Source organism: Pelodiscus sinensis, chromosome 11 (genome assembly GCF_049634645.1).
Source record: "Pelodiscus sinensis isolate JC-2024 chromosome 11, ASM4963464v1, whole genome shotgun sequence".
Lineage (NCBI taxonomy): Eukaryota > Metazoa > Chordata > Testudines > Trionychidae > Pelodiscus > Pelodiscus sinensis.
Window position 1 is genome coordinate 50,062,731 of NC_134721.1, and position 26,021 is coordinate 50,088,751.

Here is a 26,021-nt window from a genome sequence, read left to right on the forward strand (position 1 = left end):
TTGTTACCCTTTTCAATGCATCACATTACAAAATCCACCAGACTGTATGGAAAACAATGTATTTTTGCTCAAATAACAGGAAGCACAGAGTTAACAAAACTAACAAGCAAAGGCTTTGTATCATGAAAATCTAAGTTGTTTAAGCAACATTTATTGCAGTAATCAACCCTTCTGCTGAAAAGAGATAACCCCTGCAGTTTGCAGGAGAGAAAATAAACCACATAAATTAAGAGAACAGGTTTAGAGCCTGTGTTTTACCAAGTAAGTCTCAGCTGGACATTAAATTTAAACATTTTATTTGAGCTAGGTCCTTAGAGGTGAATCTGTTTTTGTTTGTTAAATGTACTCTTTGCAGGATGTGTAACTGGCACAATATGTATGACAGGTAGCTGGAGATATAGGGCTTCTCTTCTCCTCCTCACCATATGCTCAAGTCTCTGTAGTTTATTCTGGTCTTCGTGTACTTGTACACCAGTGTTTCTCAAAGTGTTCCGTGGGCCCACCGTGGGAAAGTCACTGCCTGTGCCACTTTGTTTACTTAGACGGTTCCTAACTATGGAACTTAGTAGCTTCCATTGGCTCCAGTTTGCCGTTTCCAGCCAAGAGGAGCCATGGGAAGTGGCATGGCCTGGGCCTGGCTTCCCACAGCTCCCCTTGGCTGAAAACAGTGAACCGGAGCCAATGGATGCCACAGGGCTCCATGACTACGAAGTGGCACAGGCCTGCTAGTGGCTTTCCCAAAGCAGGCCCACGGAACAAGCTAAGGCCTGGTCTACACTAGATCAGGCAGGTTGACTTAAGGTACACCATCCAGCTATGCAAAATGCATAGCTGGATCTGGATTACTTTAAGCGGAGCCGCTGCAGAGTCTACACTGCGGGCGGCTTCTCTTACTCTCGCAGATCGAGGAGTACCGGACCTCGGCTGGGCCTGCCATCAGCATTCAATTTGAGGGTCTACACTAGACCAACTAAATCAAATGCTAGTAGATGAGACAACATCAAGGTCAGGACCACTGATGGTCATGAATTGTGCCAGGGCAGCACTTTCAGGAAGTGGGTGAGCATGTCTTTACGTTTTTTGTCTTACGTCAACTCAGGTAACTGCATCTGGCTATGACTAGTCCCCCTGCTGTTTCAAGCGTTCACTTGCACTGCGTGCCCTAAGCGGAGGTGTGATGTAGGGTAGGATTACCATATTTGAACTTTCAAAAAAGAGGACACTTCTGATGTAATATATACAGGCGACCCCCGACTTGCGACGCGATTGGTTCCCAGGGAAGCGTTGCAAGTCAGAAGTGTTGTCATTCGAACTGTCATTGACAGGTGCCATGCGCTGTCATAAATGTGGGCAGAGGACGTAAGTGGGGGGGTTTCGGCACTTTAAAAAATAGTTGTAAGTGGGGGGGGGTCGCAACTCGGGGATTTCCTGTAACACATTAATACAGGGTGAGTTGGTAGATAGGATACAGATAAACTACTTCTCAGGAGTGGCCTCTTTTTGAAAGCTCAGAGATGGTAACCCTAATACAGGGCACCTCTGCTGCCAGCGTCACCCCGAGGAGCTGCACCCCAGCACTGTGTCAGTCTTTAAAGTGCTACATTGTCCTGCATGTTGCTTCAGCTCCCCCAGACTAACACGGCTCCATCCCTATCGCTATCCCCACACTGGGTGCTCGCTGGGGAATGGGAGCGAGGCGGGGCCTGGACACAGGCTGAGCGGGAGGAGGAGGGGCAGGAACGGGGCTCAGCTGGGAGCAGGGGACAGGCCCGGGGCAGCCGCGGGAGCCCTGCAGACGGGCGGGGCGAGCAGCGGGCTGCTGCCGACTCACGTGTCGCGCTCGCTCCGCCCCGGGGCGGCAGAGGCCGGAGCCGGGCTGGGGATGGGCGCCGAGCGGCTCACGCTGGACTGCCTGCTCCTCATCTTCTCCCACCTGGAGGCCCCGGATCTGCTCCGCGCCGCGCGCGTCAGCAAGGTACCGCGCCGGGCTCCGCTCCGCCCGGCCCTGCGCTGGCCCCTCGCCCCGGGCTGTGCCGGGCTGGGGAGCGAGGGGGCCTGGCAGCCCCGTGCCCCGGGTCCCGGGCCAAAGCGCCACTCCCGGCCCGGAGCCGCGCCAGCTGGCCGGGCTGTGACGTCGCAGCAGTGGAGCTGGCTAGGGGCCTGCCCCGCGCCCCGCCCTCTGGCAGAGCATCCCCACCCCCTGCTCCAGGCCTTCTCTGCTCTGGGCTTTGCCTGCGGGCGGCGGGGAGAGGGGGCAGGGCGGAGTGATGGATACCGGGGGGGGGCAGCAAAGGGGCATGTTCGCTTAACCTGCCTGAGCAAACATTGTCCCCACCGGGAAGCTCCAGCTCTCTGGCTCCCTCTCTCCACCCGTTTCTGCAGCGGGCAAGCACATCGGCCCCTGCCGAGCCCTGATGCCTGACCCCGCTGTGCGGGGCTGAGGAGAGGAATAGTGAAGCGACCCGTCACCTGCTCCCACTGGTGAGCAGAGCGGGTAGCAAACTTGGGACTGGGTGTAGAGTCACTGAGCTGTACCCCAGTGGATCCTCCAGAGTGACAGAAAGCAGCTGGACACTTGACACAAAACTCTGCCCATCCCATGTGACCCGTAGTGATGCTTTATCCCCCTTAACTGTAACTGCTCAGTCGGCCATAGAGAGGAAATCATGCCTGTTGGTAAAGGACAGCACTGGGAGTCAGACAGTGGGGCCTGTTTGCTTTGCTCTGCAGAAAACTCCTGTGTAACTTGCAGTAAATTGCTTACCTGTGCCTCGAGTTTCCCATAAACACGGAACTCAGACTTTCCTACCTCAGGGGAGAGTAGTGAAGGCAAATTCATTAACACTTGTAAAGCACTTTGAGATCTCCAGTTGGAAGATGCTATAAAAATGCAAGTCCCGAGTAACATGATTATTGTAAAGCAGTGCTTCTTTTGCAAACCATTTCTATGAGCTGCTTTTATGCAGATAGCAGTTTGTTGGCAAATCACTGAAGCGGAGTTCAGGAGATTTTATATGAGCCAGTTCAGAGTATACGCATTGAGTGCAAGTTGTGAGCAAACGCATACTAGAGGAAACGGGGGGCAGACCAACACTGAAAAATACCAATTGATGTTTCAACTTCTCTGCTGTCAGGAATCCAGCTGCAGTGTGTAGTCCGTGCTGCTCTTTCCAAAGTAATGTATATCACTTGCCAAGCCAGGTATTCAGAGTGTTGTAGTGTATATGTTACTCTTAAGGGCATTTTGCGCCTAAACATTCTGCACACAATGTTTTAAAATTTGGAGGCATTTATTTGTCAAATAAATGTGGTGGGAGCACAGGCGACTAGCTGCAAAGGGGTGGGAAATTGCTGTATCTCTTCTCCCAGGACACAGACTGAGCAAGGAGGCTGCATCCAACTCTGACAGCACAAGGATATTTGGGCCTGCCCCAAAAAACACTCCAGGATACTTCCATGCCAGAGGCAAACAGACTCAGCAAGACAGGATCCAAGCGTTGAGGGGTTTAATGTTGGGGGAAGGATCCACGTGTGAGTTAAGGATGCCGACATGCATGCAATTGGCTAACCTTGTAACCACTGAACATTTCAACGGTTACACAGGTACACGCGAGGTGGCAGCCAGCTTTTTGGGAGCCGGTGTGCGACAGGAGCTGGCTTTTAAGCCAGTTCCAAGTGTGCACTGTCTCCTACCTGCCATCCCACTCCCGGGGAGCCAGTTGCTGCCTGGGGCGGCAGTCGGTTCCCCAGGAGCCGGTGCATACCAGGATTCATTTTTTAAGCCAGCACCTGGCATGCACCAGTTCCCACATGCCAGTCTACTTCCAGGAATGGGCCACGAGCTTCGTGTAACCATTTGGGTAACCAATAAGCTCATACTGATCAGTTACCTGCTGAAACAGCTACATCCTAGTGTGGGTTGAAAGCGTTTGTGTGGAGTAATCAGCTTAGTGGGAGATCTGAGTGCACAGGGGCTTCTTGGGGTGGGGATTCTGGGTGCACTAGTAATGGAACGTAGCAAGGGCAAGGTAAAGGTGGTTGGGGCTCAGCAGGGGCTCTGGGTGTGGGGTGGGAGGAATAGAGCTTGGTGGAGAAGTGATGGGGAGTCCAGATACTGGGAGATTCGGGCTCAGCCAGGTGGGGATCTGAGTGGTCCAGGTACAGGGTGAGTGAGGCTCGGAAGGGGTGTTCTGAGTGGGGGGGGCTAAGACTCAGCATGGGGTCTGGATGGATAGCTGAGGAACTCCTTATGAAGGGATCCTTCTTCCTATAGCTGAGGAGTGATGGATGCAGGAAATGAGAGATAGCGGAGATAGAAGTTTGCAGAGCTTCCTGCACCTGGGGTAGAAATCTAGGGGTAGAGTAGGTTTGACTCAACCTTGGATGCTCTGCAGGGAAAGAGGAAGTCCCACTCCTTCCCAGTCCCCCCCCCCCCCCCCCGCTACCTCTCTGCCGTCTGTCCTAGGCACCCAAAACATATTTCTGGGGAGGGTCTCGTGACTGCTCTTGTGGTTTCCCTTTGCTTCACCATCAGAGTCATTTTTTGGCAGGTAAGCAAAGAAATCTGTGGGGAACATACATTCTGCACATGTGCAGAACTTTCCCAGGAATGGTGCTTGCTGATATGAGTAGCCAAGACTGCATTTGACCCATTCTGCCTATGCTGTACATCTGATGTATTGCATTGGCTCTTTCCTTTATATATTTGAGGTCTCTTAGAGGAACCCAACAGATACCTATGTTGAGATGTCACTCATCCTTTAACAATTCTGTTGCCATGTTTTAGGTTGGAAAAAGATCAAAACTTTGCTTTGGTAGGCCCCAGCATGTGGCATACTATTTAAAAAAATGCAGAAGGGTGGGAGGTTTGGTTGTTTGATTTTTTTCCCCAGTGGCGTGTGTTTATTATGGTCACTGTTGGTCCCATATTTATACAAGGGATGTAAAATCCTGTTTAATTGGTTAACTGCTTAAACGTGATATTTAACTGGTTAACTAATTAAAGGTGGTTGGTGGGGGAGGGAGGGCGGTGCTGCAGGCCACGGCCAGGCTCAAGGTGGTAGGCTAGGAGCTGCTCCAATCCCAACTGGTTAACCAGAACCAGTAAGCATCACCCATTAAAGATGACACTGGTTAACCTTCCACATCCTAATTTATACCCTTTGTTCCTCTGTTTTTATTCTTGTGTCATAGCTCCTCAGTCTGTTCTCTTCATCTGCAGGTGGCAGTAACCTATTTTAATGTTACAATATTAACCTGTTTTTCTGTTTTAGATCGCTTTTACTGTGCGTCTGGACTCAGCACCAAAGTACCTAGATGGTACAGGCTGGCTGTCTTTAAATAGTTATAGCTTTTGGTATGGAGAGAGAAATACAAATACAGATAAAGCATGCGTATATAAACACTGAAAGAAGCATCAAAGAGTAAAACACAATTTTGAATAATTATCTAGCACACTTCCTATAACCACAGAATTCCTATAAAAATCAACGCAAAACTGAAAACAATCGATTTGGAAATTCCCCCTTACTATCTTGTGCTAAATATTCAAACTAGGCATGTGAATGGTTAACTGGTAAGCATCACCCTTACTGGGTGGTGCTTATCGGTTATGGATAACGAGCTGAAGCTGGAGCAGCCCCCTCTCATTTGATCAGTCAGCTGGTCAAACATAACATTGAAATGGCTAACCTGATGTTTAATTTGTTAACTAAACAGGATTTTTACATCCCTATTTCAAACAAAATGTAAACTTAAGAGTGGCAGTTAAAAGTAATGGGGATTGCAGGGCAGACCTAGAAAGATTTCCTGGTCCCTTTCCCCTCCAATGACTAATATTATCTTCTTTCTTCTGTCAGTGACAGTAATGCTGAACAGCATGAAACGCAGCTTCCTTTGTTCTAACACATCTTTTCTTTCTCTCTTCCCATTGTATTAGGCATGGAATGAAGCTGCAGATACAACTTCACTATGGAGGTGAGTGCCCCTTTCAGTGTCTCAAAGAGTCCAGTGTGTAGAAGAGTGGAGAAGCTGCAAGGTGATCTTTGGGGGAACTGTCTGGGGTTCTCTGCGCTGGGTCCCTCGTTGGCATTTTTTTATAGCCACCTGCCTGGTACTTTTGCTTTGTCCTTTATAGTAGCTCTTGGTTCCCATCAACTTTCTCAAAGGGGTGGTGGGACTTCATGGCTACCCAGTTCAAACAGACCAGTCCTGTGAGGTCCTGAACTTGGGTGCCCTCGCCCCCCACTGACTGTGATGGGGACTCTGAGAACCCAGCCTCTCTTGGAGTATACTCAGAATGAGAAACCTGGAAATAATTTTGATCCAGGAATTTTAACTGCATAAAATTGAAGTGCATACAATATGGTGGACAAAAGGTCCCAGGGTTGCTTGTAAGGCCTATGTATGTGTGTGTACTCACTCTCTTTTTCACCCAACATAGTGTTTTGAATCCAGTCCCTTTGGCTGATACGAAACTATAGCCACGTCACACAAATACCACCTTTTTTAATATCTTAGATTCTTGCCACTCTCTAGTAAGAGAAGCCCTCCAGAGCTCTGGGCACCCTGGATAATCTTTTAAAAATACAGTAATGAATAAGGCAGACCCATCCATTACCCCAGCAACAACACAGTTAAAAAATAATTTAATTGGTATCCTTGTAAGCATGGCTATGGCCTCATCTCACTGCTGTTTCACTTATAGATTTTTTTTCCTTTTATGTGAAATACATTGATGGGGCAGGGTACAGAATAGGATGACCAAATAGTAAGTGTGAAAAATTGGGATGAATGGGGAATAATGGGCACCTATATAAGTAAAAGCCCCGAATATTGGTATTATCTCTTATATTATTACATTTCAAGGCTAGGTCAACCTAAGTTATGCAACTCCAACTACATGAATAATGTAGCTGGAGTTGACATTGCTTAAGTTAATTTATTGTGGTGTTTACACTGCACTGAGTAGATTGGAAAAATTCTCCCATCGACTTATCTTATGCCTCTTATTCCAATGGCGTACCAACAGGAGAGTGATCTGTGGTCGATTTAGTGGGTCTTCACTAGTCCCATTAAATATACCCCCGGTTGGATCGATTGTGGAAAAATAGACATATCACTGGTTTCTCTAATGGGGAAGCTTCTGCTGCCACCAAGTGGGCTGTATCTATTCAGTAGACAAATACAGACTTTTGTTCTGCAGGCTGGCACCTTTCATTAGCACATTTAATGTTTAAATAATTAACTCTGGCATTAGGAATGAACAGATCAGTCCAGGTTCTGGGAGAGTTTGCTACATCAGATTAGGACTGATGTGTGTGTTTACTATTACAGAGACATTGTCATTTTAGGTGATCATATTTTGAGCTCATAAACTTGTTTTCAGTTAAATTCTCCAAAGGTATCGCCAGCCTCTACACTTTCTTGTAGAGGCTGGCGATATCTTAGAAAAAAAACCCATTTTTGTTACATTTTTCCACAGATGCCTTTATGGGCGCTAGACATTGTGTTTGCTGGGCCTGATCTTCTACCTAATAAAGTCAGTGAAAAAACACACATTGACTCAAGGGCTACTGAATCACATCCACTCTGGGGATTGCTAGGTCTCTCACTGACTGTCCACACTGCAGTTTCACTGAGACAGCTCTAGAACGCATTCTCCAATGCACTATATGCAACTGGGCTTTACAAAAAAAAACCATTTTCAGAATGTTGCAGTGAGCAAAATGGTGGACCTATACAAGTTGATATTTTTACTCCCAATCCATGAGGGGGTGCCCTTATTTCCTGAAGGGTCTTTTGTGATTGAGGAGGAATTCACTTTCTCCAGTGCCGCATCTTAAATTCTCCAAATGTAGAACAATCTTACTTTTATCCAAGACAAATATTTGGCTGTACCTAGCTAGAGGCATCCACCAAATGTGAATAGTTAAGGAGTTGCAGAATGACCATCCCCACTTCTAACAAAAATAGTGTCACCTTTATGTTTTATAGAAGGCTGTGCCTAGGTCATTGGACTTTTTGCAATATTTCCAACCTGACGCCAGGGATGCAGACATGGAAAGAGTACTATCTCCATCGCTCCAAACTTGAGCATCATATGGCATCAGGCCGGCCATCAGCTGATTACACATGTCTGGCCATGAGGGGACATAAAGGTATGTGAGAATACAGTAAAAATAATGTATAACAAACTGGATCTAACCCCTCATGGGATCTAGGTGGACAAATGCTTTGTACACTAGCGATAAGAGACTTCAGCAGCCTTCAAAACTGTTGTTCTCAATTTGAACATGTGCTTTTTTTTTACATGCAAATCTCACAAATCCAAAATCAGGAATCTTTGTAGGTAGAAAACCATGAGAAAAATGTTCAGATTCGGTGAAGTGCCTTGGAAGACTAAGCTTATGGTATGATAGCATGGACACATTCTCCAGAAAAGAACAGGGCCCTTAACATTCTTAAATTACGAGCTTCATCCCATAATGTTTTGAAGAAAATGTTGTTCTCTTCAAAGATGGTGACATAAAACCAAATAATTACATTGGTTATTCCATGCTGGTTAAATAAATTCTCTCTTCGCTTATAATTAGGGCCACATTTTTAAAGGGAGCTAGGCATCTATCTTTAGACACCCATATACCTTTAAAAATCAGAACTCTATAGCCTATGAATTGCATGGCACCTTCACTGAAGTCCAAATTAAATAGTGTCCCCACATAAGAATTTAAGACAATATTCTGGATTCCACACACAAATAAAAATAGAATCTAATTTTTTATATGCCTTTCAATTTGCCTTCATAGCTTGAGTTAGTATGATTTACCCTTTAATGTCTTGCTATGTTCATACATCATATTGTTAAACTCTAGATGTGCAAGTTTTGGAATCCATCATATTTTCATTCAAACAGTAAGATTGTCAAAGCAAAGGGTTAACAGATTTAACTAAGGCAGTTTTTATCACTATATGAGTTATTTGCTGAAATGATGTTTAATCACCTCTTGTCTGCACAGGGGATAATTTATGTGATTTATTTTCTCTCATTTTTAAAAAAAAATGTACTAAACGTTTTGGATAACAGCATGTGCTACATTAGCGTGAGTCATCACACTCACAACAAATGGAACTTTATATCTATGTTGCTCTGAATATTAAGAAAAAACTGCTAGCTCATGTTTGAAAGTGCAGTATGATTATATGCTAGGAAGCAATCAGATCTCCCTGGATTTGTATCTCCATTTTTGCTTACTGCAATTCATCTCATATGTAATTCTTTGCCGAATAGAGGCCTTAGTGCTCTTGGGGGGCATGAAATCACAGGATGGTCATACCCATATTTTGCTGTATTTTATTATTGTAGGTAAAATAGTTGCTATGGCTTATCTCTCCAACAACGAGCACGTGTTTGGTGCTGGAAAGCTGAGGTCTGTGGTATGCACTGCATCCACTGATGGCACTATCCGAGCATGGCAAGTCCAAGAGGTGAGATGCACACTCTTTACAAGTCCAGTGTCCCATCAAGAATAGTTGTACTGTTATTTTAAAAACAATTATGTCACCTACACCTCTTACACAATATGTTACACAACCACTCGTAATCTTCAGAAGATAATATTTAAAATGCAGGTCAAATATTATCCATGCTTTTCAATTCAAACTGAGTGAACTGTTCCATATCTATATAGATGCCATAAGATTGCTAGTATGTAAATAAGGAAGGGGGAACGTGGATAACCCAGATTTTGTTCCTAGTGTCATCTGTCTAAAATTCTGCGGGGGGCAATTGTTGCTTTTTTTATGTATAGAAAACTCATTAGCTTCAGTTTTTGGACCAGACCTAGATCTTTAATCTCTTTCCCAAGAGATCCAACTTCATTGTTCCTTATGATTTACATAGTGGAAAAAAAAATCATTACTTTTTGCTCATATTACTCACATGAATTTAGTTTCCTTGGCAAGAGTTTATTCAGCTTGACTTTTAGCAAGTCTCACTTTATTCCTCCACTTTTCTAACTGCTACAATGCAGCGTTGTTTGCTGGCCAGCCCTTTTTTCCATTCCATGCAATCTCTCTGCTTCTTCATATCAAACTTTTTGAGGTTGATATTTATTTAGGTGGGTCTAGAGCCTTTCCCTACGGCTACGTCTACACTGGCATGATTTTCCGAAAATGCTTTTAACGGAAAAATTTTCCGTTAAAAGCATTTTCAGAAAAGCGCGTCTAGATTGGCAGGATGCTTTTCTGCAAAAGCACTTTTTGCAGAAAAGCGTCCGTGGCCAATCTAGACGCAATTTTCCACAAAAAAGCCCCGATCACCATTTTCGCGATCAGGACTTTTTGCGGAAAACAAATCTCTGCTGTCTACACTGGTCCTTTTGCACAAAAGTTTTTTGGAAAAAGACTTTTGCCCGAACGGGAGCAGCACAGTATTTCCACAAAAGCACTGGCAATCTTACATGAGCTCGTCAGTGCTTTTGCGGAAATTCAAGCGGCCATTGTAGACAGCTGGCAAGTTTTTCCGCAAAAGCAGATGATTTTGCGGAAGAACTTGCCAGTCTCGACACAGCCTACAAGTTTTTTTTTTTTATTTCAAATAGTGTTTGTATAGTTAAATATGGAAAAGGATTGGATTTAAGTCCTTGAACTCTTTACTACAACTGGCTTTAATTCCCTTATAGTCCCAAAGTCTGCCCTTTGGAAATAAAAAATACAGAGCTAACATTGTGGTTTGGATTATCCCTTGTTTAATTTAAACTGAATGAATTCACGATCACTCAATCTAAGGGTATTTCCTATGACATATTCTCCTGTGATGTCTCTACTTACTGAAAGTAAGTCCAAAACTGCATCATCTCTTGTTGGTTCAGTGACAATTTGATAAAGAAAACTGTCATCTATTACATCCAGGAATAACTGGGCCCAACAGTAGTAACAGCATTTATTTTACAATTTATATCCAGGAAATTTAAAGTTTCCCACAATTCCCAAAAGTATTGCTATCTAATAATATGGTGGTGATTACTGTCCACAACAGAATCTGATTCTGGGGGTCTATAGCATACTCCTAATACTATCCCAGCAGAACCTCTTTCACAACCCTTCCCCAAAATGATTTTAACCCAAACAGATTTTGTCCATACTATCACTTCTTTAAGTTTACTGCTTTGTTGATGTACAATGCTACTCCACCCTTTTACCCATTTCTCTCTTAAACAGCATGCAACCTTCACTTCCTGTATTCCAGTCTTGAGTTCTATTCTACCATGTTTCTATATTCCCTGTAATAGCACCAATAGCACCAGATCCTCCATTCTATTGACCAAACCCCTTGCATTTGTGAACATGCATTTCAGTTATTTCCCTCAGACCTTACCTGGTTTTCTAGCTTGTGATGTTCCCTTATACCTTACTGTATCTTCCTTTAGCTGATTTTCCTGCTCCATGTCTGGCTTCAATATACTGGAGACTTCAAGAGTCTCTCTCAACCCCATCTCCTAGTTTAAAGCCCTTTTTAGCAATAGTACCAGTGTTGATCACAATAGATTAATACCCCAACTACTCACGTGGAGTCTATCAGTTGAGAAGAAACTTCTTTCTGTAACTGCCTCCCAAAGGTCAATCATCCCAAACCTTCCTATAGCATCAACCCTTGAGCCGTCTTTTCATCTTCATTATTTTGTCTTGACCCTCCATCTCAAGGGACTGGAAGTATTCTGCTCAAAAATCACCTGAGCTAAATGAATACCTCAGTTTTTGGTTGCAATGATAGTGTGGCATATATACATGAAGGTGATCTGGCTGATGGACATGTGTTTCTAGAAATGGAAATTACCACCTCTGAGGTGGAAGAAAAACTTTAAGAGCTTAATGCACTCTAATCAGGGGAACAGAACTTCCACTGCAGACCACTGAAAGAACTGGTACATGAGATTGCTAATCCAGTGGCAAAGGTTTTTAATAAATCCAACTATTTGGGGATTAATACAAAAAACAGTCATAGCTGTATTTAATAAAGGAGGTAGTGGCAAATGACAGATCTTGTTAGTCTGGTCTCAGTACTGTTTAAAATTGTAGAACAAATTGTGAAAACATAGAGGTAAATGGTAAAGGAAATGGTGCAGTGTGGCATGGGTTTGCCAAAGGTAGATCGTGTCATGCTGACCTGATTTCCTCCTCTGGGAAAATAACTGGGATTTTTTAGATATGGGAAGTGTGGTAGATCTAGTATACTTGAACTTCAGTAAAGGATTTGACACTATACTATATGTTTGTTGGTAAACTGGGATAGGGATCAGTATGAGCATTGTAAAATAAACAAGGAATTGGCTAAATGGAAAAGGCTACAAGTTGTGCTGAAAATTGGAGGGAGGTTACTGGTGGAGTTCTCCAAGGCTCAGTCTTGGAACCAATCTTACTTAATTTTTTTAATTAATGAGTTTGGCACAAAAAATTGGAGTGTGCTAAAGAAATTTGCTGATGATAAGTTTGGAGGCATCATCAATACACAGAGGAGGATCGGAACATTACACAGAAAAATCTGGATGACCCTGAGATTAAATTCAATAGTACAGAGTGAAAGGGCATGCTTCTAGGGGCTAATAAGAATTTGTTACAAGCTAGGGGTTCATCAGTTGGAAATGACAGAGGAGAGAGACTTGAGTGTATGGATCAGTCACAGGATGACCGAGTCTTCAATTTAATGCCATTGTGAAAAAGGCAAATGTGATCATAGTATGTATTAGGAGAGGCATTTCCAGTAGAGACAGAGAAATAATGCCATTGTACAAGATATTAGTAATATCTTACTTGGAATACTGTATACAATTCTGGTCACCCAAAAGATTAATTCAAATTGAAACAGGTGCAGAGAAGAGTTATTAGAATGATCAGAGAAGGGAGGGTGTATTTTATGACGGGAGACTGGAAAAGCTAGGCTTATTTAGGCTAGAAAAAATCTGAGCAGGGAAATGATTGCTATCTATAAATACATGGGGAAATAAGTAAATATTAGGGAAGACAAAGAGCTATTTAAAGGACAGTATTGGCACATGAACAAATGAATGTAAACCATCCATGAACAAATTCAGGCTGAAATTGAGAACAGCTTTCCAATAGGAATTGTGGGAAAGAAGATTGGCTTTGACTTACGTTCCTAAAACTCATGACTCTCAGGATTTCAGCTAACCACCAGCTGGAAGGCTTTTTTCTTTCTTATTTGGAAGCATCAGAGATGGCCACAGGTGGAGATGGAACATTGAGGGTAGAAGAACATAAGAACAGCCATGCTGGGTCAGACCAAAGGTCCATCTAGCCCAGTATCCTGTCTGCCAACAGTGGCCTATACCAGATGCCCCAGAGGGAGAGATCACAATAGGTAATCCTAATGTGATCCCTCCTGTCACCCACCTCCAGAGAAACAGAGGGTAGGGATACCATTTTTACCTATCCTGGCTAATAGCCATTAATGGATCTAACCTCCATGAATTTTTCTAGCTCTTTTTTGAACCCTGCTAAAGTTCTAGCCTTCACCACATCCTCTGGTAAGGAGTTCCACAGGTTGGCTATGTGCTGAGTGAAGAAAAAAGTGAAGATGGACCAGAGCTGGTGCAACACAAACATACTCTCTTTCTCAAGTGCTTGGCTGGCTGGTTCTTGTTCATGGTCTAAATCCGTGGTCACCAACCTGTAGATCGCAATCTACCGGTAGATCTCGGAGGCTCTAAGAGTAGCTCTTGAGCCCTCTCTGAACTGCGCAGTACATTTACATTAGATTTCCTCATTTGAGGAGCAGCTACTCACCGAGCAACAGCACAGGTGAGTAGCTGTGAGGAACGGTGGGAATTTTTTTTTAAAGTAGCAGTATAAGGATTGGGGATAGCAAGTGATGAAGAGGTGGAGCAGAGAGTTGGCGGGGCTTCAAAGAAGGTGCGGGGTGGTAGAACTTGGCTTGGTCTGTCATTTAAAAAGTGATCTTGGGTGTAAAAAAGGTTGGAGACCACTTGTCTAAATGATCACCATGTGGGATTATAGGTGGGGTTTGAAAGGAATTTTCCCATCTGGTCAGACTGGCAGAAGTCATGGGGTTAGGTTTTTTTTTTTTTTTTTTTTGCCTTCCTCTGCAGCATGTGAATCACAGGCCAGGATTATTGGGGTACATATCACATCATCATTTCCCTGCCATTGGGGATGGGGAGCATAGGCACTGCTGCAGCTTCGGCCCTCCTGTGCCTGCAGCACAGATTTAGATAACAAGCTAGTGATTCCTTCAGGTCTTTAACTCTCTTTCTGACTAGAGATTCAGGCTTATGGTCACTAATGTTCAATATTTAATTCAAATCACAGCACAAAAAACACGGTATATTATGAAATCAGACTTTTCTTCTTCCCTGGCTTCTCTCATCACATTTGAGAGGAGCAGAGTGTGCAACCAAGTCATATCTCTAGTATTCTGTCCTATTACAAAGAAGGTTTTTCATGCATCAAAGCTCCACTGCCTTCATGTGGTCAATTAATTTGAATTAGATAAGCATTTCTAAGAGTGTAAACAATTTGGGTTTTTTTCTGGGTAGTGCGGGGGAGGTTACACACTGTTCAACATGATAGTCTTGCCCAAAGGTTAAAGTGAAATCTTGCAATGATTAAAGTATCATATTCATTGTTTTCTACGTTTTTAAAGATAAATCACTGAATATTGGGCTTTAGGCTGGCGCCCTTGAAACAGCTATTGGGGACTGTTACTTTTAGAGAAGCTAGACTTGTTACATTTTAAATTAGTATTGCATTTAATATTAAAAAATTCAAGGCCTGCATAGTATCACGTACAGTTAGAAAATAAAGCTTGAATGGAGCCAGTGTCATTTAATTGGCTAAACGTAATGCATTCAAGATCAGTTGAGAGCTGGGCCATTGTAAACATGTTTGGGGAAATGAGTGCAATAATACGACAGATTTTTAAGTTAACTAGTGCTAACTTAAGTAGTACAGGTTAAGTAACTTGGTAGTACAGGTTGAACCTCTCTAGTCTGGAAACATCCATGATCTGGAATTATTTTAGTTAGCTGGATGTCCACTTTTCATGGATGTGGCCAAGTTTCCCATGGTCCTATGCAGTTTGTTTATAGCCACCAGTCCTGGTTCTGAGTGTTCTGTGCTGTTATTTAGCTCTAATTTATCCCTAAATGTCTTCTAAGAGCCCAGTAAGCAGTGGAAGTGTTGGTAATGCTGCTAGATAACATTGATCTCCCATGGTCCAGAAAATTCTCTGGTTTGGAACCGGTCAGATCCCAAGGGTGCCACATTAGAGAGGTTCAACCTGTACAGACATACACACACACACGTCCCTACACCTTTGGCATGCATTTTTACACACCTAAGTATTACATGCCTATGAAATGATAAATCAATTGACAGTGACCCATAACATCAGTCCTCTAACATGCACACCCGTTTTCGACAACAGGATAGAATTTGACTCATGGAAGCAAGCAGGTGCAACTCCCCTTCATCAACTGAGCTGAACAGAATGATGCCAAGAGCAAACTGAGAAACTAGAATGAAAACTTACGATAGATGAATTATGACAGTGTGTTTGGTCTGAGTTTAATTCCTGAGATCACTTCAGAAACCACTATCCCCTTTGGCAGAGTGAAATGCTATTGGCAGTCCTTGCTCAGGACGTGAGTAACAAAAGTGTTGGTATTGTAGGTCCAGACTGAGATGAATTTGCATAGCAAGGTATCAAATGCTGCTTAGTCTGACTGTACTACAGATGGCTCTTAAAATATGCTTTAATTATCAATGCAAATCACTTTGTGATGGTGCCCTGAAGAATGCAGAGATAATGAAAGAGAATAGGAGAGAAGATTTAAAAACTATTTCAGATTCTTGCTACCAAGAAGGGGTGACGGAATGGAATTTTCCAGTCCTGTGGTCTGCAAAGTCATTGGGTGTGGATAGAACAAGTTTGATTTATGGTGCAAAGGAAACATCAGATTATTTAAAATGATGTCATCTTTGGAAAGAGTTTCTTGGCTGCATTTCAGGATTTTTTCAATTCAATGGAGTAAGCTGAGTCATTATTAGAATCCAGAGAGAGAAGAGAGTTCCAGCAAGGAGAAACTAATGGCTATCTTGTCAAAGGAAAACTATTTCAACACAAACACTGGAAAATACCAAGCAAAATGTTATTGAAATATGTAATATTTTCAAAAACAAGCAATAAGGGGGAAAGGATGCATTGATAGCGATTTAAATCCATTGCAGATGCCCATAAGCTGACCTCTAACTACAAATTTTTGTTCAGGGTATACAGATATGGTCAAGTCCCACCCAGGAAGTGCCATTTGTCAAAGTTATTACTGTCCCACAGTACAAATTGGCAATCAGCACAGACGCCCATGGAACCATCAAAGTCTGGGATGGAGAAACTGGGGAAGAACTTGCTGCTTTCTCCACATCGTCATCCTCCTGCAGTTTGGTCACCTTCTCAGTGAACAAGCAGCTCTTCCTAGCTGTAAGTACACCAAGGTGGCTTAAGTAATGAGAGCTCAGCCTACCCTCAGATATGTGCTTACTTAATATAATGAGGAATATACTTCTGGAGTGCATTTTAAGTACTGGGAGATAGGTACATGTTTATTGAAAGAGACTTCAGATGACATCTGGTTGAAGGGAGGCAATGGCAAAACTTGTTAACTTCAGTGAGGCCAGGATTTCATCCTGGAACAGCAGCCTGTAAAGAATTAATTATTCTGCGCTGGATGATCTAGGGTTTTATCCAGTCTCATTTCAAAAGTCTGCCAGGATAGAACTTTCACCACTCTACTGTATAGATGTGCCTCTTCCAAGGGCTTTCATTCTCAAAGCCCATTTATTTTAACTTAATTCTTCTTTTGTTGCATATAGCACAATCATGCTTCCTTGCATTTATACACTTTGGAGACTATTGTACTCCTTTCAGGTTGCTCCCCGCATTTTATTTAGTTATTTTGATCTTTCCTCCAGCTCCGTTTTTGGGCTCTCTTGAGTTTGTCTACATATTTTTGGAATAAAGTATCTAGAACATAGGAAATTGCCACATACTAAGTGTTATACAGATGTTTGTAATGAACATCTTTTGCCTTGCTATTACAATGGAACAAGTAAAAGCATGTGTGTTGTGGAAGAATGCAAGAGAAGGACAATAGATAGGAATACAAGAAGGCTTTATCCAGTCTTAATGGGGCTTGTTTGGGAAGTCTCTGTTTCAGTTCTCTGTGGTATTAGTGCTGCTAGCTGAGGGAATGAATACTGTGGATTCCAGTATTCCTCATCACTGCAGAGAACACGGCTAAGAGGACGGAATGTTCGTTATAGTATTCAAAATTACAGCATAGTGGCACTGAGCTACTGCTAAGCACTTAGCTAGTGGAGAATTAAATTCCCACTTCAGAGACTGGAATCTTAGATGTTGAATCATGAGGAAATTCTCTCCACAGCCTTTTGCTTCTGCGCCTCACACTACATATAGTGAGGTGGTTCTTCCTCCACAGGATCATGTTAATTTTGTATGCCAACTGCTGTAACAGCAACAGGAGAGCAGCTGTGCTGATCCCCAAAATGGACTTAAAAAAACCCCTCAGTTAATACAAATTTTCCTTTTCTTTTGAATGGATTACATAGGAGACTCTGTGCTATGAACATCTTGATGTGAGATGCACTTTAGCCTTCAGGGCTGGTGCTTGGTAAAATTCAACTCTTAGCTTCAATTCAGATGAGACAGATGCTGGTTGATGTCATCAGCACTAAGCCTTCAGAGTCATATTTTTTATAGAAGTTGGGATGCTGTAGCTGTGCTTCTATCTTATGCATCTTTTCTTTATTTTAGGCAGCCACCGCAGGAGGTGCTATCTATATATTAGAAGTTCCTAACCTAAATCAGGTTTCACATATTACAGCATTTCAAAACTCTAGCATTGATTTATTACTTTGTTCACCGGACAAGCAATGGCTAGTTGCTGGATCTACTGAGAATGCAGATACATCGCTAAAGGTACAACATGCCATTAAACGCTCAAATACAATTGGGAGCTGTATTTAAATATGCAGATGTTAACTATATACATTTTAATATAGTCTCTTGTGCCTTCCTCTTGATCTTATTGGCATAGATTCCTGACTGATGGACTCAGAAGTACAGTAAACTTCTGATAATCCAGCACCTTTAGGACCCAGGGGGTGCCGGATTATCAGATATGCTTGACTATCAGAAGGGGGGGCTATGAGGGGTCTGGCCCCAGACCCTTCATAGCCCCCCCTTCCGATTAGTCCGGCTCTTCCCCAGGCGTCCCTGATTCAGCCGCTGCTGGTCAGTTTCAGCAGCGGCTGAATCAGGGACGCCTGCAGCAGAGCAGCTGGAGTGCTGCTAGGTTCATCCGGTAGCGCCGACCCTTGGCACGGCGAGACCAACCCGGCAGCACCCCTGCTGCTCTGCCCCAGGTGTCCCCAAGTCAGCCGCTGCTGAAACTGATCAGTGGCTGACTCCAGGAAGCCGGAGACAGAGCTGTTCTGCCCCCGGCTTCCTGGATTCAGCTGCTGGTCAGTTTTAGCAGCGGCTGAATCCGGGAAACTGGGGGCAGAGCAGCTCCAATGGTCCGGCTGCCCAGAGCACTTCTGAGTTCCTGATGGTGCCGGACCATCGGAGTTTTACTGTATTAATATATAACAATCTGATATCAAAGAAGGAAAACATCTTCCTTGATAGAACATTTCCTAATTAACCTTAAAGAATTTGCCCTTCCTGGACAAAGTGCCTAATGTGTTTTATCCCATAAATCTTAGGGCATTACATGTAATTTATAATGTAGCTTTCTTTGTTGCAAAACACTCTGCTTCTAATGCAACTGGTTGAATTTGAATATCTAAACTATTGCATTTTATATTTTTGTGGTGCAAGTAGAGCAATCTGTGTAGCAGTTTTATATATCTGAAGCTAATAAATAATATGAAGATTCGAAAAATAAAAATAGAAAATTTGCTAGAAGCCTAAACGAACAACTTGCTCTTAGTGTTAGGCAGATGACACTCCTAGTGGTTACTGTCAAGGTCCTCATCTTTACAGAATGAGATACAACTGAATTTGCTTGCTAAGATAACGGCAAGGTTCACATAAACTCCAGCAAGACACTTTTTTCATCAGAATTCATCAATCTGTCAGAAAGGTTGTGATACATTTATTTTGGACACCTGCCTGGTAGGTTGCGCTAGGATGCCCAGGCTTTCAGAGTTCATGGCAGCTCATGTTATGTAGACTTCCCTGAATTCTGAACCCTGTATCTTCCAGGACGGTTGCTTCCCTCCATTGCTGAACTTCTGAGAGGTCGAGCTGACACAGGAGTTTGTGAATCAACACTCCCATCAGTTTGCTAGTTAGGCTACAGAGGGCCAAGGGCTGCCAGGGTGGTTGCAATGGAGCCAGGGGCCCTGGCAGACAATTCCTTTCAGTTTCACTGCTGCCCAGCACTGAATAGCAGCAGTGAAACTGACAAGGTGTTAAACTTGACCAGAGTCTGGTCAATCTCACATGGCTATTTAATGGTGGACAGCAGCGATACAATCATAGTACTTTTAGTAGCGGTTGCCAGGGGTAGCAGTGTTCTCATCCTCACTGCAGCTTACCAGAAGGATTCTAAGGAGCACATTTAATTTTGGAACCTCTAAGTTCTGTATTTCATTGTGGGATTACTGTTCTGTGAAAAATTGAGGTTTTGACATTCTTGTCCTAGTTCAGGATGAATTTTCCCAAAAATAGTCCCCTGCTGACCCCAGACTCCATGAGGGCGCTTCTGCTTTGAAATTCACAAGAACCCCCGCTGGGGACTCTTGTATATTTCAAAGCTGGCACGCTGCATGCAGCCTGGGGCCAGCGGGAGGTCCTGCTGACTCCGGGCTCCATGTGGATGCTTACCCTTTGAAAAGCACAAGAGCCCCCCAGGGCTTACCCATTTCAAAGGGTAAGCACCCACATGGAGCCCGGAGTCAGCAGGACTTCCTGCTAGCCCCGGGCTGCAGGCAAAGTTCCACATTCCTCCTTTGAAATGTAGAGCCCCCATTGGGCTATTGACTAGTTGAGTAGTCGATGGAAATTCCATCAACTACTCGACTAGTAAATTACTAGTTAGTTAACATCCTTAGTTGCAAGTACTTTGGAGGATAGGGTCATAATTCAAAATGACCTGGACAAACTGGAGAAATGGTCTGAGGTAAATAGGATGAAGTTTAATAAGGACAAATGCAAAGTATTCCACTTAGGAAGGAACAATCCTTTTCACACATACAGAATGGGAAGCGACTGTCTAGGAAGGAGTATTGCAGAAAGCGATCTAGGGGTGATAGTGGACCACAAGCTAAATATGAGTCAACAGTGTGACACTTGCAAAAAAAAGCAAACCTGGTTCTGGGCTACATTAACAAGAATGTTGTGAGCAAGACAGAAGTAGTCATCCTTCCGCTCTACTCTGTGCTGATTAGGCCTCAGCTTGAGTCCAGTTCTAGGCACCACATTTCAAGAAAGATGTGGAAAAATTGGAGGTCAAGAGAAGAGCAACAAAAATGGATTAACAGTCTAGAAAACTAGCTATAAGGGAAGGCTGAAGGAATTGGGCTTGTTTGGTTAGGAAAAAAAAGACTGAGAAGGGACATGATAGCAGTTTTCAGGTATCTAAAAGGTGTGTCAGGGAGGAGAGGGGAAAAATTGTTCTCCTTTGCTTCTTATCCTGTCATCAGAGGCTATGGGTTTAATCTGCAGCCTGGGAGGTTCAGGTTGGACACAGAAAATTTTCCTAAATGTCAGGGTGGTTAAGCACTGGAATAAATTGCCTAGGGAGGTTGTAGAATCTCAGTCACTGGAGATATTTGAGCAGGTTGGATAGAAATCTGTCAGGGATGACTGAGACAGTGCTTAGTGCTGTTGTGAGGGTAGAGGACTGGACTTGATAACCTCTCAAGGTCCCTTCCAGTTCTAATATTCTAGGAGTTTGTGAATTCACCCTAGTTTCATATGTGCTTTGAGATATTCTCCTATATATTGAATAACATGCACAGCAACAAATTTTTAACCGCCCTTGACAGGTTAGATTCATTTTACAATGGATTCTGAAAGTTTATTAGAAATACCTCAGAATAATCAACCAAGCCACAAGTAATTTGGGATCTTTCTTCATGCAAAAAGTATCATTTTCAGCAGTGCTCTGTTGGCATCATTCTAGTTAAAACACCATACACCCCTTCTACATATTTTAGCATAAGATAAAAGGAAAGTTGACTGGAATAGCAGAGAATGCTGCCATTTTATATTCAGATATGCTGGCAGAACTGCGTAAGCAATCCTGCTCAGTCTGTGGCTCAGCTATACGAAGTCTTATCCCAGACTTTCACAAGCATCAAACCCTCACTTTTCAGTAAGACTGTGATGACTTTCAATAAAGCATTCAAAGGCAAACTTTAATAACTGACTTTCAAAAGTTTTTCTTAACTTTAATCGTGGAGAATTTTTTCTACTGTTTCCATAGGTGGCACTGTAATCTGAATAGTGTATTTTTTTTTCCCTACAACAGATATTTTATATAGATTGCTTGATTAATCCAACAGATGAACCACCCATATCTTGTTCTTTGCCTGTCAACAACTGTGCTGTAGTCTGCTGCTTACCAAAAGCACCAGCAAGAATAGCAGTAATGCACAAAGATGGCATGTCAGTTGAAATGAACATCACAGTGTTTGATCTAGCAGTCAAGAAGTCAAAATATAAAACGGAAGTTCTAGGTATGTTTTGATTACTATTCCCTTTAACACTGCATAGAAAAGATTTTTTTTTATTTGACTTGCACTTTTTTATAGTAATCATAGCAGTTTATTATATAGTTCAGGATACAAAACTCTTTCCAAAACATTTTATCTTGGAGCTGGAATTTTCTATCCCAAATATTTTTTAAAAAAATATGGATTAAAATACATCACTTATTATAGGAGAAAGGAAAAAAATTTGCTTTTGCCGCAGTTGTGCTTCAGGAACTGCTAGCTTCCTGTTGGCTTCTGGTTGCAGTTTGAGGGGTTTGATATTAATCCGCAAAGCTGTTCATAGCTTGTGTCCTTTCTGAAGCCATGTATTTCCCCTTCTACTCTCCAGCAGTCCAGTTCAGCTAGGGCACATAGACATGTAAGTATATAGGAATACTCAACTCTGGAAATGATCACTACCACTGCTGCAACAGAGCCAGCTGGTCATTGGGGTATAGTGGCAGGTTCCCCCCCAATTCGCAAGCAGTTACTTAGAAGAATGGTGGAAAATTTTTCTCCTGTAGTCCTTACTCAAAATGCAAAAAGGGTAAGAGGCTAAATAATTTAAAATATGCACATGGTCCTGGATGGGCAAAAGGCCATGTCCAAAGTCAAGGGAGCCTTATAGAGAACACACAGCCTGCAGCTCATGTAAAAATAAGGCTCTCAGTCAAACAGGAATGTAGCACTATCCTAAAGGGGGAAGAGAGCCATCATAAGATCTTGTTGGGAGGGGTGGCAGGATAGTGACCGACAAATAGTGTAAATTATGGAAAAGAAGAGCGATGTCACGCTCACAGTAACCAGGCACCAGAGAAAAAGTCTTAAACTCTTCCTATACTGCAGATTTTAGTAGAAGTGGTTTTAGAGTTGGAAGAGTCTTTGAAGTATGAGTGTTTACAAGTATTGTATTTTCTTTATTAAAGCTCAACAGATTGCAAGTTTCACATTACCAGGAGGAACCCGGACCACAGCAATTCTCATGGAAGGGCATGGAACAGAAACAATTCTTCTAGGATGTGGATCAGAATTGAAACTCTATTCTATCTTCGGGACTCAATTAGAAGTTTTCCAGGACCACAAGAATACAATCACTTCTCTATGGGTGGTATGTCTCTCAAATGTTTAGCACTAATATTTTTTGCATTGTTTATTTCTACTCTAACTCCAAGGTTTTTTGTTTAATTGGAAGGATTCTTTTCGTGTTGTCACATCATCTATGGATCTCTCACTACGTGTGTACACCTGGAAAAAAGTAAACAAAATCTCTTCGCTGACAGGTCGCTATCACTTACTAGGGGGATCCCACAGATGGTCAAGGTAAGACAACTCACTTGGTAACTGGACCAAGTTAGCAACTTTATTTATATGATTAACTTGTTTTCACTTAAACATGTGAATAATTCAATATTCTGAAAACTGAGATATTGGCAATAGACAGGGGAATTGTCACTACTGCAGTCTCCTCTAAAGGGAAAAAAAATCAAACTAGTAATTTTTTCAGAAATGTGGAAGATATTAAGCTGCTTTTTGTATGTAAAATATTTTCTAATGATCATGTGGTTCTTGTATTTTGCATGGTATTTATTTCTATAGAGGTGGGGAACCTCAAGTCCAGAGGTTGAGGGCATATGCCAGCCTGGGGAAGCTGATGCTCCACTCCCTGCTCCAAGCACACACAATCTACTAGGCTAGTCCCTCCTAAGCACCCGTATGTAAGGGTAATGTGGAGAGCATCTCTCCTTTTCAGTTAGGGAGTACACCACGGAGTTTTCCTGCTTCTTGCTTAGGGCCTCTCAATGACTGATTTTTCTGTGGATCAGTGGCCCTCAACCCAAAAAAGATTCCCCACCCCTGCTACAAAATCAAGTTCTGTTTTAAAGTCAGAAAGTCATCACTATTTTTCAGTGGGTTAGGCCTCTGCTAATGCTGTTTGTGTCGTTATGTTCAATTGAGAAGCTGCAGGGCAGTAGAATTTAAACTGCAGGCACAAATATCGCAAGAGGCAGGCTCTCCTCCACCCCCACACTGAAAGTTTAGGATGGCTGTCTAGGCTGTGACAGGTATTTCTGCCCCAAGAGTAAAACATGGACTTAATGGATATGTCTACACTTTAAATTGTATAGTCCTAATTTAAAGGTGACAACTACAACTAGCTGCCTATTAAGACCTTCTGTTTAACTTGTTCTCTCTCAAATTTTTTCCACACAGGGGCTTTACAGAAGTGGCATGTGACAATATCAGCATTGTAGGTGTGGTGGCGGAAAGTGATGGAAAAAGTATTTTAAGAGCATATTCCTTTAACTTGTGAATACAGAAACATTTAATGATCCATCATTTTAGCTACATTTTGTGTGTTCCTTTGCAAAGCTTTACGCAATTAAGCATACGGCACTCTGTCATCATAAAACTTTTAAAGTAATGATAAACAGCAGGATATATGCGGTTTACTAGAGGTCCTAACCTGTATTTTAGCTCATCTAATAAAAATATTCCTTTAAAATACACTTAATTTCAGTAAGGCCACCACTATTAATATTGCTTTTAGAATGCTTTAAGTAACCCTCAGCTTTCTATTATGTAAGTTAAGTTGCTCTTATCCTCAATAAAGAGTCATACAACAGTTTAAAATTTATTGGATCTGCAAATAAAAATACATTAGTCACATGGAATATACACAATACATGCTGAAATTTAAAAAAATACAGGAATGAAACAATCCTTGTACCTAGTTCTGTCAATACAGTATGGTTCAGTGCAACTCTTCTGGCATGATATTTTATCCAGTAGCATACTACTATATTTTTAAAAGATGTTTATAAAATATAAGCACTGACTGCCTTTAAATAACATAGCAGGGGACATCTTTTCCACACATGCAAGATGTAGACCTGCGTGCAGTTCTACGAAAGTTACAGTATGCTGTGCAATGTAGATTTATAGATGTAGTTTAAAATCATGGAACAGTTTGTACCATCATATCTACAGGAAAGGACCACTATACTTCCTGTGATTGTCAGCATTAATTATTTTTAAGCTGTTTCAATCCTCCCTTTAATACCCCACATATCCACGATGAATAAAAAATAAAACTTTAGAACTCAATCATTGTAGATGTTTATTGCTGTAGAAAAAGACTAAGTATTGAGCACTTTGAGAAGAGATATCCCACACTTCTGCTATTATTAAAAGTCACTTGAATATTTTAACTCATTCAGTACTGGAAGGTCTTAACCTTCCTTTCAAAATTAGGATGACACTTTACCTTATTACCACTCACTTTTACCAAGAGAGCTAATGGCGTGTTCTCTGTTTGCCCTCAAAAGCAGCACTATTCTGGCTGCAACCTTGTGATTAATACAGTAAATGAGTTGAGAGAAGAAATCTGTTGCTGCCATGCTTAGTTTGAAACTTAGTTGATCAAATATTGATTTGGATTGCTTTTTCTTCACATATCAAAGCTGCAGAAGCTTAGACTGAGCCAAAATGGTCCTGTTGTAATAATAAAGCCCTAAGAAAGGCAGCAGGTTGTATAGTTAACTCCTTGTGAGCAAAATCCCTGCCCTAAAACTATGCAACCTACTACCTCTTCCTAGGAGCCCTCTGTATCTTCTGCAGTTCTTCAATTTAGCAGCCGCACTGTAAAATCGGTTATTTTTTATTGCAGTTTCTTTTAAACTTTCAGACATGCAAATACTGTGACATTTTACATTCATTTATACTAGGAATGGTAGATCAGACTAAAAACCCTTGACTGATATTCTACTTCGCTTTCAACTAAGCTCACTACCACTTTTGTTCAGTCAGAATAGCTCCTAAAATTATCACTTTCTAAGTAACTCCTTTCCCCCATGCAACTAAATTAGCTGGGATTTATAAATTTTTGGTAGTGGAACAAGTTTGACTCTGCCTTAGTAAATCTGAGCTGGTTACCATTTTTTTTAGTGTGAAAACCTTCTACACTCTGGGCTCATGAAGGTTAAAACAGGCATCCAGGGGATCAGTCATCCTATGCTTCCTGTACAGATTACCCTTCCATTTAGAAAGGTGCAATGTACTACTAACAATCATACTCCCTACAAAAGCGGGGGAGGAATGAGGAGAGATACTGAAGTCTTTATATAAAATAGTACCGCTGAAGTCATCTTCTCCAAATCAGTTTACTGGCCACTTGGGCTACCTGCTATTTAATACCTCACTGA

General features: G+C 42.3%; 1 protein-coding gene and 1 long non-coding RNA gene across 3 annotated transcripts in view; one reads left to right on the top strand and one right to left on the bottom strand.

The window, feature by feature from the left end:
- LOC142830989 (uncharacterized) overlaps positions 1-26,021 on the bottom strand; it is a 58,654-nt gene that overhangs the window by 22,852 nt on the left and 9,781 nt on the right. The window lies entirely within an intron of this gene.
- Positions 1,780-24,454, top strand: FBXW12 (F-box and WD repeat domain containing 12). Of its 2 annotated transcripts, XM_075939679.1 has the most exons (11): positions 1,859-1,975; positions 3,370-3,531; positions 5,939-5,976; positions 7,996-8,159; positions 9,365-9,486; positions 16,307-16,516; positions 17,870-18,034; positions 21,597-21,804; positions 22,746-22,927; positions 23,012-23,139; positions 24,031-24,454. In XM_075939679.1, exons 4-11 carry the CDS (start codon positions 8,051-8,053, stop codon positions 24,128-24,130), a joined length of 1,224 nt encoding a protein of 407 aa, XP_075795794.1. In that variant the 5' UTR covers positions 1,859-1,975; positions 3,370-3,531; positions 5,939-5,976; positions 7,996-8,050; the 3' UTR covers positions 24,131-24,454. The 2 variants fall into 2 exon arrangements, with proteins under 2 accessions (XP_075795793.1, XP_075795794.1); XM_075939678.1 differs by lacking the exon at positions 3,370-3,531 and having other exon boundaries at positions 1,780-1,975.